A 15,893-nucleotide genomic window follows, 5' to 3' on the forward strand; every position below is an offset into this window, starting at 1 on the left:
ACATGCAAACTCCACACAGAAATGCTCAGGGGAGAATTGAATCCAGGTCTTCCCGATCTCCAAGCTGTTACATATATATATATATATATATATATATATATATATATATATATATATATATATATATATATATATATATATATATATATATATATATAACATTTGGTTACGGGCCTGTATTATCATCTTTTTTCTTTTTTCTCCATAAAATTTACCTTTTAGTTGTACTAGGCATTAAAATGGATCAACAAATCATTTTTTCCATGACTGTATATTGGGTAGTAGGCCTGTCACGATAATCGATTAAACGATTAAAATTAATTGAACGATAGAAAAAAACAGGTCGATCATTCCGACGCCTGTATAAATGGACATGTGCGCACATGCTGGATGACAAGAGGGTTCACTCTCCTTGTGTCTGAGAGCATTGGTTGTATGGTTAAATTATGGAAAAGAGTGAGCCTCCTGTCAGCTATTCAGCGTCTTTGTCACAGTACGTGGACACCCGGGCTAGCTACGTAGAGATTGAATACACTGAGTGCTAGCTTGCGCTTAGCAAGCAAATGCTAATATGAATGAAAGCGATAGTTTCTAAGCCGCTGCCACGGTTCCAGTCTTGGGGCCGGACGGCGCGAGCTGGCGATACTCAGGGTATGTGAAGTTTTGACGCCCTGTGATTCGTAAGTGTTATACTTTGCATGTTCTGTGCCTCGCACAGATACAGTACACTTGAGTACACTCATCTAGTGGCTCAAATGTGACATGACACAGTGATCATTGATCAATGCTTCCCGTTTCCACCAGAGTTCTCCGGACACTTTAGATGAAGGTGCGTTCGTACAAACCCTGCTTCTGATAGAGTTGGCTATCGCGGTACATTCTACCGTCTACAAATATAAGGGACAGATTTGGACGTTTAACTGCCATTTTTATTTCAGGGTAACCACCCTTATCTAACGTGTCTAAAAATATAATCCAAATATAGCTGTTTTCAGATCTACATCGCCCTCTGGCGCTTGGCGCTTGGCGCATTAGTGTTGAATTACACCACATCAGACTGCTGAATTTCCGCTTACCTCGTTTAGCGACAAGAACGCCATTTCCCAAGAACCCTTGCGCGACTTAGCAAGGACGTTACACCAGAACGAAGCCAAGTAAAGTTCAACGAAGGTATCCGGGTTTCGATATGCTATCTAAGACACTTCTTTAAGAGAATCAAATGTTTTTTTTGTTTTACATCGAGTAAAGGAAACATTTACAATACGGGCGACGACTACCGCTAGCACTTATGCTAGCACCCATATTATTATGCGAACAAGAAGTCTTCCTTTACGGCCTTTCAAAATACAAGTGACAGATTTGGACGTTTATTTTTATTTCAGGATCGCCGCTCTTATCGTAAAGTGTCTAAAAATGGGACAATATAATAGAAAGGTAGCAGCTTTAAGACTGACATAGCTGTTCGACGCCTCCGTCATTGGCGCATTATTTAAACGGATATGTATTCCATATCATGTACTTGTCTAAAGAAATGACGCGTGTTTGACAAAGGGATTCACGCCAGTTAAGAGCCTTTTTCGCACGCTTTACAGTTCATGTAACCACATGTGTATTGCCCGGTTTAATTTTAATGGTATCTTATCGCCTTGAGAGCTATGTGTTGGCTTTCTGTAGGGCTCGCCGACAGCTTGTCAAGCTATTATTTCGAAAGCCCCTACCGGAAGTAAGAGCAAGGTGCGTTAGTTGATAAATTGAGTGGCGCTCGTCGGTTTTGTTCACAATAACACGGGAAGGAAGGCAACTTTTCCTCCAACAAAGCCGAGTAACGCTTGTAATTGATGCCTTTTTTTTAAGAAGCTCGCAAAAACAAACTGCAGTTAAAGCATTGTTGTCCACGAGAATCCCTTTAATGCCTTTATTTGTTTGTTGTTAGCGTCTAGAGCTGCGCGGCTGCCAACATTTGCCTAGTGGTGGTTGGAATATGGCTCAGCATGGACACCATGTAGCCAGTTCCCAAAAAGCACTCATGCTGGAAATGAAAAGTCTGCAGGATGAGCCGGTGGAAGGCTTCAAAATAACTTTGGTCAATGAGTCGGACATGTACAACTGGGAAGTGGCGATCTTCGGACCCCCCAACACGCACTACGAGGGGGGTTATTTTAAGGTGAGTGGCTAACGTTAGCTAGCAAGATGTCTATTGTTCCTTTACGAGCTTTTAAAGGTGCCTTCTTTTTCATAATTTAGGCTAAAAAAACATTTTAAAGCTTTCAGCGGTGTTGAATTGTCGTTTAACAACAAGAAGGCTGCCAGTTAACGTTAGTCTCCATTGTAATGCTAATAAAAAGTTAGCATAACAATGCCATAGCATGATACTCCTTTGTTTTACTCATTATTCGCCCACTGTAGGCTGTTTTATTCATTCATGTACGTCTATTGTTGCCTTGTTTTTTCAATCAGAAAAAACGCTTTGATTGTGGGTGAAGCTCTACATTAGTAACGAGAAAGCTGGCCGTTTTGGTAGTAAAGTAGTTTAACGCTTGTATTTTTACTCGGGCTGTCAAAAATAACTCATTTATTTATTTAATTACGTTAATTTTTGCGTAATTACCGCGTCTGCTGCTCTTCAATAACTTTAACAACTTAATTCTCACCTGAACACATCAACAGCAGTTTAATTCCTCCGCGGAACCCCACTTCCTCACCAGACAACAACGAGGTACATTCAGGGACACTCGGACACGTAATTTTGCGTGTATGTGTGGTGTAAATCAACAGAAAGACAAAAAAACCCACCTATGTGGTTATTCTTCTCACTTACTAATGTAACTCGTACTGCGGAAGTACATATTTTTGCATTTAAATACGCTCGGAAATCGCAGAATCTACACTCAAAACGTGAATTTTACTTAGAAGTACGTGCTGTCTTCGAACGCAATCACTCATTGCTGACAATAAAGTGTGATTCAAAAACTCTGCTACTGTGAAAGTGTTGATCAGACATGTGCGCTATCATTTAGCTTGATTAAAACTTTCGCTTCACGTGGAGCTGTTAATACATAGAAACACACAGACTATATATATTTATCTTTCTCTTCATAAAGTACAGTAAAAATGGTTATATTTCACACATAGCTGCAAATGGCGATTGATCGAGATTGATGAATTTCAAAATTATGGTGCGTTTTATTGTACTGTACGCTCCTGTCCTGTCGTTGTTGACATCTTAAGTGCAAGTTAAACTTGGGCTCGATTACAACTCCAAAAAGAATCAGTCTATCTTGCATCTATCTATGCCTTTTAGTCTAATTGTTTGTCTATGGCTTTAAGTCCCACCGGTCTCTGTTGTGATGACCTTTTGACCTGTTAATTACCAGCTGTTGGTGCACTGTGGCTTTCTTTAATGGTGAGTAGCAGTACTAGTAGTCCTGCATACATTCTATACTTTCCATGGGTTTAGTAGTTGGTGTGTGAGACATAGTCAAACCTGCATCGTGTCAAGAGTGAACAATGGCAATTGAAGAGAGAAGGGTTCTGGAGCTGAATCCAGTCTAATCATAACAAATTCAATGGCAAATGTGGATCTGAAAATCGGCATGCTTGTCGTCAAAAGTTCTGGGCAAAATGGATGGATGTCGTCTAAAAATGTTGGGTACGGCCGGCCAGTGATGTGTGTAAGCCAGATGTGCCAATAGCTAATTAGATGTTTTTAATGGGGTGCCGTTTAGGCCTTTTCAACGAAAGTAAACACTCGCCTGTGTGGTGCCGGTGTGGTCCCTATGCTTACAAAAGGCTTTTTCATTGTGGTGTGCTCATGCTGTGCTCAAGTGGTATAGAATCTGATTTGTTTGCATCGAAAGCTTACATTGTGTGCCAAGCATTATAGCTCCCACTGATTATCCTGCACGACACCACAAGCACATCTGAGCATGGAGAGGGTCTGGCCCGGGCTGCGGTGGGCTTCCTTTGCGGTACTGGGAATGTGCAGCCTGGCTGTGACATCCACGGCGTGGCTGTGAGTCGCTGCGGCGTGGGCTTGCCCGAGCCCTTCTTGTTGGGTCCAGAGGCTGGTGTTTTGATGGCAGTGAAGCAGTGAGTCCACGATGTTTGCACACTGGCTCCCTTTTGTCCAGTAAACACCCAGATGAGCATCTTCCCACAGTATTTGTGCCACTCTTATCATCTTTCATAGTCACGTTATTAGCCAACTTTCTCATCATGGCCCAAACTCACCGCAATCCACTTTTCCTTCTTTTCTTATCAGTGACACTCACTCCATCAAATTGTTATTTTCATAATTACAAACGTATCTTTTATCCCAATAGGAAGTACAATTCAAATGTTTATTAACTTTATGTTTTAGAATATTTTTAGAGGATCGAGTTCAGTCGGCACACAGAATGACACAGACACATCAAGGTATTTTAGCCTAAACAAGGGCGTATTTATTTAAGCATCAACACACAAGATATATGATTGCAGCGAAAAAGCCTCTTACCTACGCCAACAGGGTGGAGAGCCAACACCCGTGGAAGAGTTGGCATCAATCGGCTGGGCGTTCGATCACAACCCGCAGCAGACTCCGTCTAGGTGTTTTCGCTCACCCCTCTTTATGCCAGTCTGTTCGTGCGAGCGTGAGAACGGGGTGGCCGGCCCCGAAACTCAGGCATTCGCACGCAGAGTTACTATTTTTTAACAAGCACCTGGTAGGCAAGGTCAGCAGATATACAGTGGGAAGTGAATATTCAGAACAACACAAACCCTTTCTCACATTCGTATCAAGACAATAACAAGATACAGTGGGAAGTGAATATTCAGAACAACACAAACCCTTTCTCACATTCGTATCCTGGGAAATGAATGTTCAGAACAACACAAACCCATCACCCTTTCACATTCCACTCTTGATGTTCTGAACATCATTTTCCTCAATTCATAAAATCTTCCACCATCCATAACATAGCATTATTCATCATGTTCCCCTCCCAATTATTCCAATTTACCAGATTGTGTTGCACCCTCTCAAGTAAATCCGCCCGTGTGTCACAGACAAATTCACCCCACATCATATTCCCCGCAACATGAAAATTCCAAACATAAATATCCGGTCCCCCGCTTTCCACAATTACCTCAATTTTGGTAAGCCCAAAAGGGGCATCGCTTTCACACACAGCAATTCGCATAATACTACCACTGATTAAAAATTATTCTCTCAAGCTGTCTTTTAGCTCGTCTAACATACAAGCAAGTGAATACGTTACATAAGGTTAATATAATTAAGCATCCCGCCAAAATAAACAAGGGTGGCAGTATGGTTTTCCTGGCAGTTACAGACATTCCAGATAAAATATCCCACCAATGATGGGCGGAACTCTGCTGCACTAGGCTCGCTACATGTTTCACTTCATCCCCGGCTATTAATGTGGACACCCACAACCGCGTGCCATTGTACCTATGTCTTTGTATCAGATCCTTCAATTCTGTGGACCGGTCCAATGCGCATTTGAACCGGTCCAGAGACACAGTCCAGGGGTGGCGCAAAACCTCTCACTGCACCGCTGACAATCTGGACTCCTGGGAGTAATTGGTGAGATAGTACGTTTGATTATTCCAATGCCACAGGTGTACATCATTAAGACAGCCAACAAATGGAGCTGAAGGTAACTGTGGGTGTTGTCTCATGGTAGCTACGCATAGGTATTGTGGCCCTACCTGCCATAGCATGTCTCGTGGTGTCTCAACACTCCAATCACATAATGTTACCTGACTATCACTCAAACATGGATTAGCGTGACCCATCTGTAAAGTACATACCATCCCTTGATCAGTTTTATCACATAAATCAGTGTCATAAGTCGTATTTGTTGCGGCTTCAAACCACTCTCCACTCACATGCAGATAATGATATCCATGTATTGATATTACCGGAAGTACTTCATATCGGCATACAGTTTTCACTTGAGTTACATTGTATTGATACCAATAACCTTTGCATTGGGTGCTATTGCAAACAGTTTGTTCCGGAAATAGTTGGAGCCATAGTTTTTGACTAATTCCAAGTATTTCTCCACTGATGATAATTCCCTGTATAAACTCCAGTTATAAACCTTTCCTTCTGAATGCGTGCATGTAACATTTGCATATTACAAGCAGTCCAATTGGCAATTTGGGTCAGATTCATTAAGGAGCGATAAGTTTCGTTAAACATAGTCAATTGCCAATTGTACTGATGCGTCCGTAAATTGACATTACTCAATTGTGTACCTATCCTGTTAGGTAACCACTCCTCAACTTGGTGTAACGCCCGTGATGTATACTGTCCAGTGGTCGACAGCACTGTACGCGTGACCTCCCCGTCGATGGTGTTGGACACCCCCAACACCGTTCCAGTCCCTCCAAGCAGCGCGTCATACCACTCTCGACGTCGTCGATGACATGTTGGGAGATTTGGAAACTTGATTGTCCATGACACCACAGTCCTCTGAGTAGCTCGGGCCATTCGGACATGAAGAGTTTGTGCCAGGCATGTGTAACAGATGTAGATGTTACAGTCACTGGTGATGTTAGCCATCAGATATGCTTGACCTGCCGGACAGCTCACGTGGTCCTGCACTCGTTCCTCCATCGAGCGTTTCCACACGATGTTCAGGGTCGTCCCCGCTGGCGTCCACTGAGTCTGGGTCGTGCCTTGGGTTGTTCCCCAAGAGTGGACCACCATGACGCCAAGAGCAAGGAGGCGCGTGACCAAAGAGCCGGCACCACCAGGTCCGCGGTCCCCAGCCATCTTGTCGATGTCGAGCCCTCCTTGGCACTCCAGTAAAGTGTTTCCAGTTGATCATTTACTTGCACAAAGATGCACAGTTGGACATAGCATCCTACACTTTCTAATCTTCCCTTAAGTAACATTTTGACACAGGTACATTGACCCATTTCTCCTGTCCTGAATACATGACACTCACGGTAGCATCATTTCCCTGTGCTATAATTTCAGCGGGTTGTGGAGGACCATCCCGCTGCTTCACCCACACTTTAGCTCCCACCTTATCTGTTGAACCAAAACCTTTAGTACTTCTAAAAGTAACAACCTCAGGTGGAGTAATCTCCTGTACTGGGGTCATATTGTATGGTTTAATTATTAACTGTGCAATTTTGTCATCCTTTTGTACAACCACGGGTTGTTCCCCCCATAATCTACAAATTACCCCAATTTTTCCTTATCTTTTATTGTTTTCGTAATCTCCTCCTGACCCCCACGGATTCTATATTGTTTCATGGAGATTAACGTCGTCGCTTCAGGTATGGGGAATGGTGCCCTGTGCACTTTTCCCACCAAAACAGACTTTATTTTCCTAAGATCTCCAAACATAAACTTCCCGTGTCTTAAATGCAAAGTCATTCCTGTCAAAATGTCCATTCCCACTATCCACTCCTTTATGGGAGTGACTACAACGGTATACTTTTTAATGGGCGTTTGTCCGATTTTTGGTGGTAGTGTTATACTTTTACACTACTTGTCCCCCAATTCCCGTTAGGGGCACGATTTTTCCTTTAATTTTGTCCGGATTTCCACTAATCAACGAGGCTTCAGCCCGTGTCCACCAACGCTGTTACAGTTTGCACAGACTTGTCCCAATATATCTGCACTTGCACATGAGGCCTAATATCACTGGTAGACCAGTTCACCGCATTTTGGACTACCAGGGCTTGACCATCCCCCTATTCTTCATCCCTGCCACCCCTTCGCCTATCTCTTTTCTCCTTCTTCCTCTGCTTCTTGGTCTGCTTTCTGCTCACGGCAGCAACATACCTTTCTTCCTCTCCCGAATCTGAGGAATCATCATCAGACTGATCCTCCACTCTTGAACGGGGTGGCGCCGTAGGAGGTGGCCTGACCACTTCCTTCAGCATAGCGACCAAGTCTGCCACACCCAGATCCACCCTAGGAGCCATATTACACCTCACTTGTATGCCCTTCTGCCTACACTTCTCCATTAACGCATTCGTTGGGATGCCATCTATTTCCTCTGCTGGTACTCCCGCTTTAATCAAAGCCTTCCACATCTCAGTCCTGGTAGCTCCGCTACCACTCTCCTTCACGAAAGGCTTACGCTCTTCTCGGGTTTGGGGGAGCTTACTCGACTCAGAAGCCGTCATACCCCAATCCCCAAGTCCTGCTAACTCCATCAACCTCATTCGCACAGCAGCACACGTCAAGTCTTGTGCTCCTAGCAACACTGTTAACACCGCGGATCTATATTGCGGTGGCGAATCACGTATGATAGCGTCCCGAACCCGCTTAGACACTTCCTTGTCATTAATAAAAGGGTCTGAATCCCGTGACACTGACTCCCTCAAACATAGCCGCGCCATCCGCTGCGCTGCATCCCGCAAGGTATGCCAGGTACCAGTCAACAGCGGCCAGTCCCCAGGCGTGGGGTACACTTCATGGGCGGCCATAGCATACAATAAACACAGTGGCAAACTTTCTCCATCCCCTATCAGCCGTCCCACTATCCTGTATTCTGTATTGACCGACGGGTCGGACGACATTCCAGAAAACCTGACACAATCTCCCGAATCCACAGCTATAGCATCGGCCCCATCGTCAGCCAGACGCAGCAGCCACGTGTCCAACGCCTCTCCTGGTCTTTGTTTATATCTCGACAAAATCAGAGTCACCTCATCTTGTGTAAAGTCCTCCTTAATCAACCGTTGTTCCTGCATCTCAAGCACAGGCTCCATCACAGGCCGCCCGTTTGCTCCTATCACAGGCTGCCCCTGTGCGTCCACCATCTGCCTCATATCTGCTATGCCTTGCACCTGATGTCGTCGTGTAACAGGTTGCATTTTCTTAAATTGCTTTAATGATGGATAAATACTTCGAACCGGGGGCGGATCGGGGAGAGGTCCCAGCCTCTCGTCTGGGTCATCTCCCCATTTGTCCCCATCCCAACCCCCGGGATCCCAATCTTCACTCATCCCGGCCACAAAGGAGCGAACTTGCTTCGCATCAACTTTACGGGATGAACGATTTTGGGCGGCACGAATCAATTGCGACAGGCACATAACGGTCTTATCCAATATGCACTGCATTCGCCTTAACTCTTTTTCCTTATCCTGCAGCTGCTTGGTCTGTTGCGCCGTCTGAGCGTTGGCCTTCGCCACCGCTAGATTACGCTCCTTCCATGCCTCTGCACAGATCCACAAACTCTCCCGTGTTCCCCTCAAGGGTGCCTCCTCGTTATATTCAACCTTGTTCAACATTCGTAACAGCACCTCAGCGCTTGCTACAGGGATATCGCCAGCCCACGGCCCAGGGCGTCCCCCACGTTGTCGTAAGATGGCGCCTATCCCTTTCACCTCGTCAGGGGCTACCCACCCTGACAACACTTCCTCCATGGTGAGGACATCTGTATTTTTCACTTTTCTTATACAGCACAAAGCCATTCTGCATGCAGCTGAACGTGATCCTGCCGACAACGCCAAAAATGTTTTAGAATATTTTTAGAGGATCGTGTTCAGTCGGCACACAGAATGACACAGACACATCAAGGTATTTTAGCCTAAACAAGGGCGTATTTATTTAAGCATCAACACACAAGATATATGATTGCAGCGAAAAAGCCTCTTACCTACGCCAACAGGGTGGAGAGCCAACACCCGTGGAAGAGTTGGCATCAATCGACTGGGCGTTCGATCACAACCCGCAGCAAAATCCGTCTAGGTGTTTTCGCTCACCCCTCTTTATGCCAGTCTGTTCGTGCGAGCGTGAGAACGGGGTGGCCGGCTCCGAAACTCAGGCATTCGCACGCAGAGTTACTATTTTTTAACAAGCACCTGGTAGGCAAGGTCAGCAGATATACAGTGGGAAGTGAATATTCAGAACAACACAAACCCTTTCTCACATTCGTATCAAGCACCTGGTAGGCAAGGTCAGCAGATATACAGTGGGAAGTGAATATTCAGAACAACACAAACCCTTTCTCACATTCGTATCAAGACAATAACAAGATACAGTGGGAAGTGAATATTCAGAACAACACAAACCCTTTCTCACATTCGTATCCTGGGAAATGAATGTTCAGAACAACACAAACCCATCACCCTTTCACACTTTACTACTACCACGTCACTACTATCAGGAGAACCAGAGTATGGAGGGGGAGAAGCCACCTGCTGTGGCACAGCAAGGTGCACTGTATTCGGGCACACGCTCCAGGCAACCTGGGTGACGCCACGGAGGCCTCTGGCAAACCTTTTGCGCTTTTCAAACGCAGTGGTGCTGGCGTTTCAGGCGGCTGATAAGTTTTTTTTGTGTGCTCCGTGGGTTTATTTTTCCCCCTTTTTCATGATCGGTATGATAATTATCGAGCACTGCTAATTTAATGACCTTTTAAAAACGTTTTTTTAACATGATTAGAGCCCTGTAGACATGAAATCACACCCCTTTGGTCACCTTTACACTCCTATTACCCAATATAGTAGACATAACATGTCTAAATAAAATGTGTTGTTATGTAATATAATGTTTTCTTTACTTGTGTATCTTGCTTGCTGCTGTAACAAGTGAATTTCCCTGCTGTGGGATTAATAAAGTAATATACAATACAAAAAATAACTCACTGTTAGCATTGGGGAAGCTGTTTGTTGTAGTCCCTTGAACGTAATATATACATATACTTGATTGGCATACATATAGGAGCGTCATCAGACACCTGATACACGAGATTGGGTCTACGAGAACGAGACAAGATTTTAACATTGCTGTTAAGAGAAGTACAAAGAAAAAGTTCCAGTAGCTGTAATGAGGCGGTGTTTCAGGTTGGACCTCTTTCAGGGATCCACAACTGTGTGTAAACTAGAATGCAAGGAATGAAATGTGTGTGTTTATCCATCGCTGTTGTTGCGTGTAAGATGTGGGTGGCATACAGTGTTTGTCGGTTATTATGTAACAGAGTAGAGTACGTAGTATGTTTATAGTGTGCAGTCATTCGTTCATCCTTCATGGTGACCAGCGAGAGAACCCAACCCACCTATGGATGGCTGAGCTGGGCGGGGTCGTGGGAATCAAGTTCCCCCCTGCGGCGGTGTCACATGGTGAGGGGAGGCTGGAAGAGATCAAGAGCAGAGCGATGTTCTTCTTTAAGTGCAACAAAGGAAAGAACCTTGTAGAAAGTTTCCACCAAGTACAGGTCATCAACCGCAGTTTGGGTTCTGGTTCATTAAAGGGTCCCTGACATGATTCATCAACTTGGCTTAAGTATTTTATATCCATCCATCCATCCATCCATTTTCTATGCCGCTTGTCCTCATTAGGGTCGCGGGGGCATGCTGGAGCCTATCCCAGCTGACTTTGGGCGACAGGCGGGGTACACCCTGGACTAGTCGCCAGCCAATCGCAGGGCACATATAGACAAACAACCATTCACACTCACACTCACATTCACACCTATGGGCAATTTAGAGTCTCCAATTAACCTCACCTGCATGTTTTTGGAATGTGGGAGGAAGCTGGAGTACCCGGAGAAAACCCACATGCACACGGGGAGAACATGCAAACTCCACACAGAAATGCCCAAGGGAGAATCAAACTCAGGTCTATTATTTAATATATTGTTTGTAATTATGTTCTATATTGTTTCATTTTTGAATAGGCAAAAATTATGTTTATAGTTGATGGTGCCAGCCATGACAAGCTAGTTCTCGCAGTTCAGCCTCATTTCCGTAAGTGACGCCATGGGAGTACTACCACTCAGGTAAACAAACAGCGGTTTGCAAGACAGAGGATGCTTACAGTGATTATAGCCAAGGTTTGGGCTATAATCCCAGTTCTTTCATGTCTAGAGGGCTCTAATCATGTTAAAAGCGTATTTAGGAAGTTGTAAACAGGTTTTCTATGTCTTACATGTCTTATTTTATGTTATTATATGTACTAGTATATTGGGTAACAGGAGACAGGAGTGTAAAGGTGAATATTGGGGTGTTATTTCATGTCTCGAGGCCTCTAATAATGTTAAAAAGCACATTTCGAAGGTCATAAAGAGTTTGTCTTATTTTCTCTTATTATGTCTACCGTAGTGGGTGACAGGAGTGTAAAGGTGACTATAGGGTTGTTATTTCATTTCTGTCAAGTGTAGCTGCCAGCTTTTACCAGCAGAATGAAAGTGACTTACTAGCCAAAACATTACAGTGCCTATCATAAGTATTCACTCCCTTTGATGGTTTACCCTTTTGTTGCTTTTATAAATCTATCATGGTCAATAAAATTTAGCTTTTTTAACAAAAAAATATTGTAAAAAAGTCTAAAGTCTTTAATGTCAAAGTGAAAACAGATTTCTATAAAGTAATGTTAATGAAAGAAAATTATATCAATGAAAATAATTGTTTGCATAATTATTCACCCCCTTTTTAATTGAATGGTCTAATTCAATAGAGGTCCATGAAATTGTTGCCAATAGTCTCACAATGAGTGATATGAAGATCACCTGAGTGGTGTGGGTGTGTTTCAAATGATTGAGTTGTAAAACACCTGTATCTGAAGGTCCAGAGATTGTTGATCAGTATTCCTGGCTACCATTACACCATGAAGACAGAAGAACACTCTAAGCAACTCAGGGAAAGGGTTATTGAGAAGTACAATTCAGGGAATGGTTACAATAAAATTTCCATGGCACTGAACATCCCTTGGAGTTCAGTGAAATCAATTGTCAAGAAATGGAAGGAATATGGCACTTGTGTGAATCTGCCTAGATCAGGCCGCCCTCGTAAACTGAGTGACCGTGCAAGTAGGAGACTAGTGAGGGAAGCCACCAAGACCCCTACAACTACTCTGAAGGAGGTCCAAGCTTCAGCTGCTGAGATGGGAGAGACTGTGCATGTAGCAATTGCTGCTTTATGGGAGAGTGGCAATGAGAAAGCCACTGTTGAAGAAAAATCATATTAAAAGCACGTGGAAGACTCCATGGTCAAGTGGAAGAAGATTCTTTGGTCTGATGAGACCAAAATTGAGCTTTTTGGCCATCAGACAAGACGTCATGTTTGGCGGAAACCAAACACTGCACATCAACAAAAACACACCTTCCCCCCTGTGAAGCATGGTTGTGGCAGCATCACGCTGTGGGGATGTTTCTCAGCAACTGGACCTGGAAGACTTGGAAAGATAGAGGGCAGAATGAATGCTGCAAAATACACTGAAATCTTGGGGGACAATCTTTTTCAGTCTGCAAGAGAACTACGTCTTGGGAGAAGATTTATTTTCAGGCAAGACAATGATCCAAAACATACTGCAAAAGCTACACAGGAATGGTTAAAAAAAAGACAGGTAAATGTTCTGGAGTGCCTGAGTGAAATCCCAGACCTCAATCCCATAGAGAATTTGTGGCTGGATTTGAAAAGGGCTGTTCATGCCCGATCCCCATGCAACCTGACAGAGCTTGAGCAGTTTTGCAAAGAAGAATGGAGCAAAACTGCAATGTGCAGATGTGCAAGACTGATTGAGACCATCCACACAGACTAACTGCTGTGATTACATCTACTAAATACTGACTTGAAGGGGGTGGATAATTATGCAAACAATTATTTTCATTGATATAATTTTCTTTCATTAACATTACTTTATAGAAATCTGTTTTCACTTTGAAATTAAAGAGTTTTTTTCCAATATTTTTTTGTTAAAAAAGCAAAATGTTATTGACCATGATTGATTTATGAGAGCAACAAAAGGGTAAACCATCAAAGGGGGGGAATACTTATGATAGGCACTGTACATGCAAAGGCAAGAACGGTGTGAAAAGTAATGCCTTTTGCCTTTTTAGAGAGGTATCTTTTTAGCTACTGTATGTTAAGCGTGATCTTTAATTTCAATCATCTTTGTTATTTATTAGTTCTTGTGTGTGTATAATAAAATCAGTGTTGTGTTCAGCACTCTTGTGCAGCTGTGCTGTTTTTCAGTGGAGGTGACCGTGACCCGCTCCCGATTGGCTGTGCATCACGCGCGCGGCGTCAGAACGCAAATAGCTGTCTGAGAGGCTCCAAGGCCGGCCCATGAAAGCTGATGAGGTGGTGACACACGGACAATGGCCATGTTTGCGCTGCGTGTCGCTATACAGTACAGTATAGCGTGTGTAGCGGCAGAGCACAGCAGGAAGTACTTTGTGAAGGTTCTTTGTTGTCATCGGAGGTCTGACTTGTGGACACTGTGACAGCAACTTAGTATCCTGCTTGTGCTTGTGCGTGTGCTCACAATCACGCTCAGCTTTCATTGATAGTTCTCAGTACAGACTCTTAAAATGGACAGGAAGCGGTGGTGTCACCTCATGTACGTGACACATTTCTGCATGCTCCTTTTGATTTAGTACTTCATCAGTGGTATCACTATCATTGATAGTATCAGCAGTGCAACTCTTTTAAAGGAAAAGGGCGTTGTGGTGTGGGCATGTGGGGCCCCCGTCCTTCCTGGTGTGCCCTGGGGCTGGGCCTGCTGGGGGGGGGGGTCGTGCTCTGCCGGGCGCTTGGGCGTTTGTCGGCGCTGCTCTTTGTGCTGTGCTGGGCCGTTGTCTGTGTCTTCGCCTCCCCCGGTCTGTCTGCGGGCTTGTCGGGGGTGGGGCTCCGGTGGGCCGTCAGCTCTGGTGGCATGTGGCTGGTCTGGCTTCCAGGAGGCTGGTGGGGTCCGTCGGCTGGTATGCTGCTGGTCTCTGGGGGTGGCGGTGGGGGGGACCTGCCGCTTCCGGCATGGACGGGCTTCTTTTCGGTTGTGGGGGCGTCTCTGGGCCTGCCGGTCTGTGGCCCCCGGTACTCGTCTGCTTTGTGGGGTGTGATCTCTCGCTGGTCTCAGAGGTTGGCTGTCCTCTGGCCCGCCGGCGCCCTGTCTTACCTCTCTGTGGCCCCTTGCTGGTCTTCCCAGTGGGGTGGGCTCTCTGGGCTGGCTCTTGGGGCACTGATCTTTGTGCTGCCTGCCCCTGTGGGCCTGGTGGCCTTCTGGCGGCAGGGGCTCGGCCTGGCTATTTGGGGCGGGGCTCTCTGGGAGGTGGAAGGCGGCCCCTTTCCTTTCATGCATTCTCAGTGACAATTACACGCCCACACATTCTTGCACCTTTTATATATATGAAGTCTTCCCCACATACAGAGATACCTGTACATATGCACACTCACAGTACATACGTACTTCCCCACATTACTCACTGAGTTAACCAGGGTGTTATTTTGTTGTTGGTTTTATTACAGCGACGGTGATATCAGCAGTACGACTATAGTTTTTTTTACAATGATGTACAGTAATTATCATTCTGTTCACTATCATAGATAATCATTTCATTACTACAATTATGTGTGACTGTTTCAATGCAGTATTATCATTGTGATCACTATCATAGTTCATCATTTCATTACTGCTATTATGTGTGACTGTTTCAATGCAGCATTGGCATTGTGGTTGTTGATATTTTGTCCTTTCCGTCAGGGTCTTTATAGTTGTCACAGACATTTATTTGCTGATGTAGTTCTGTATGTTTCTGTTGTTCTGTTATTGTTGTCAGAATTGTTGTTGTTGCTGCTGTTGTCCTTGTCTCTTTTTTTGTCCCCCTCTTATCCCCGCACCTCCACCCTGTTTTCTTTTCTCTTCTTCTCTGTCCCCTCCTGCTCCGGTCCGGTCGCTCTAAATTTGCTTAATAACAAGCATCTAAGTCAAATAAATCCTGTATAACAGGGGAAGTGTATATCACACTTCTCCCTGGCAGAGTAAATCTGTTGAGCACTTGAGGGCATTTAGATCTACAATTCTATCTGCTTTAACACTCGGTCTACCAGAATTCTGCAACTACTAGAATGACCATAGCAGGCATTTTGACTCTTTGTATATAATTTGGATTATCATTAAAAAGATCTCAAAATAAATTGGT

General features: G+C 44.5%; 1 protein-coding gene across 5 annotated transcripts in view; it reads left to right on the top strand.

Moving 5' to 3' along the window:
- Nucleotides 1-504: 504 nt before the first annotated feature.
- LOC129188836 (ubiquitin-conjugating enzyme E2 R1-like) overlaps nucleotides 505-15,893 on the top strand; it is a 38,534-nt gene continuing 23,145 nt past the window's right edge. The window contains exons 1-2 of one of the 5 annotated variants that reach the window (XM_054789876.1): nucleotides 505-651; nucleotides 1,934-2,164. In XM_054789876.1, coding sequence (XP_054645851.1) covers nucleotides 1,982-2,164 — 183 coding nt within the window. In that variant the 5' untranslated portion in view covers nucleotides 505-651; nucleotides 1,934-1,981. Of the gene's footprint in view, nucleotides 681-1,031; nucleotides 1,171-1,481; nucleotides 2,165-15,893 lie in introns of those variants that run through there. The other 4 variants (XM_054789879.1, XM_054789880.1, XM_054789878.1 and 1 more) reach the window with 4 other exon arrangements.

Source organism: Dunckerocampus dactyliophorus, chromosome 10, assembly GCF_027744805.1.
Source record: "Dunckerocampus dactyliophorus isolate RoL2022-P2 chromosome 10, RoL_Ddac_1.1, whole genome shotgun sequence".
Classification (NCBI taxonomy): domain Eukaryota; kingdom Metazoa; phylum Chordata; class Actinopteri; order Syngnathiformes; family Syngnathidae; genus Dunckerocampus; species Dunckerocampus dactyliophorus.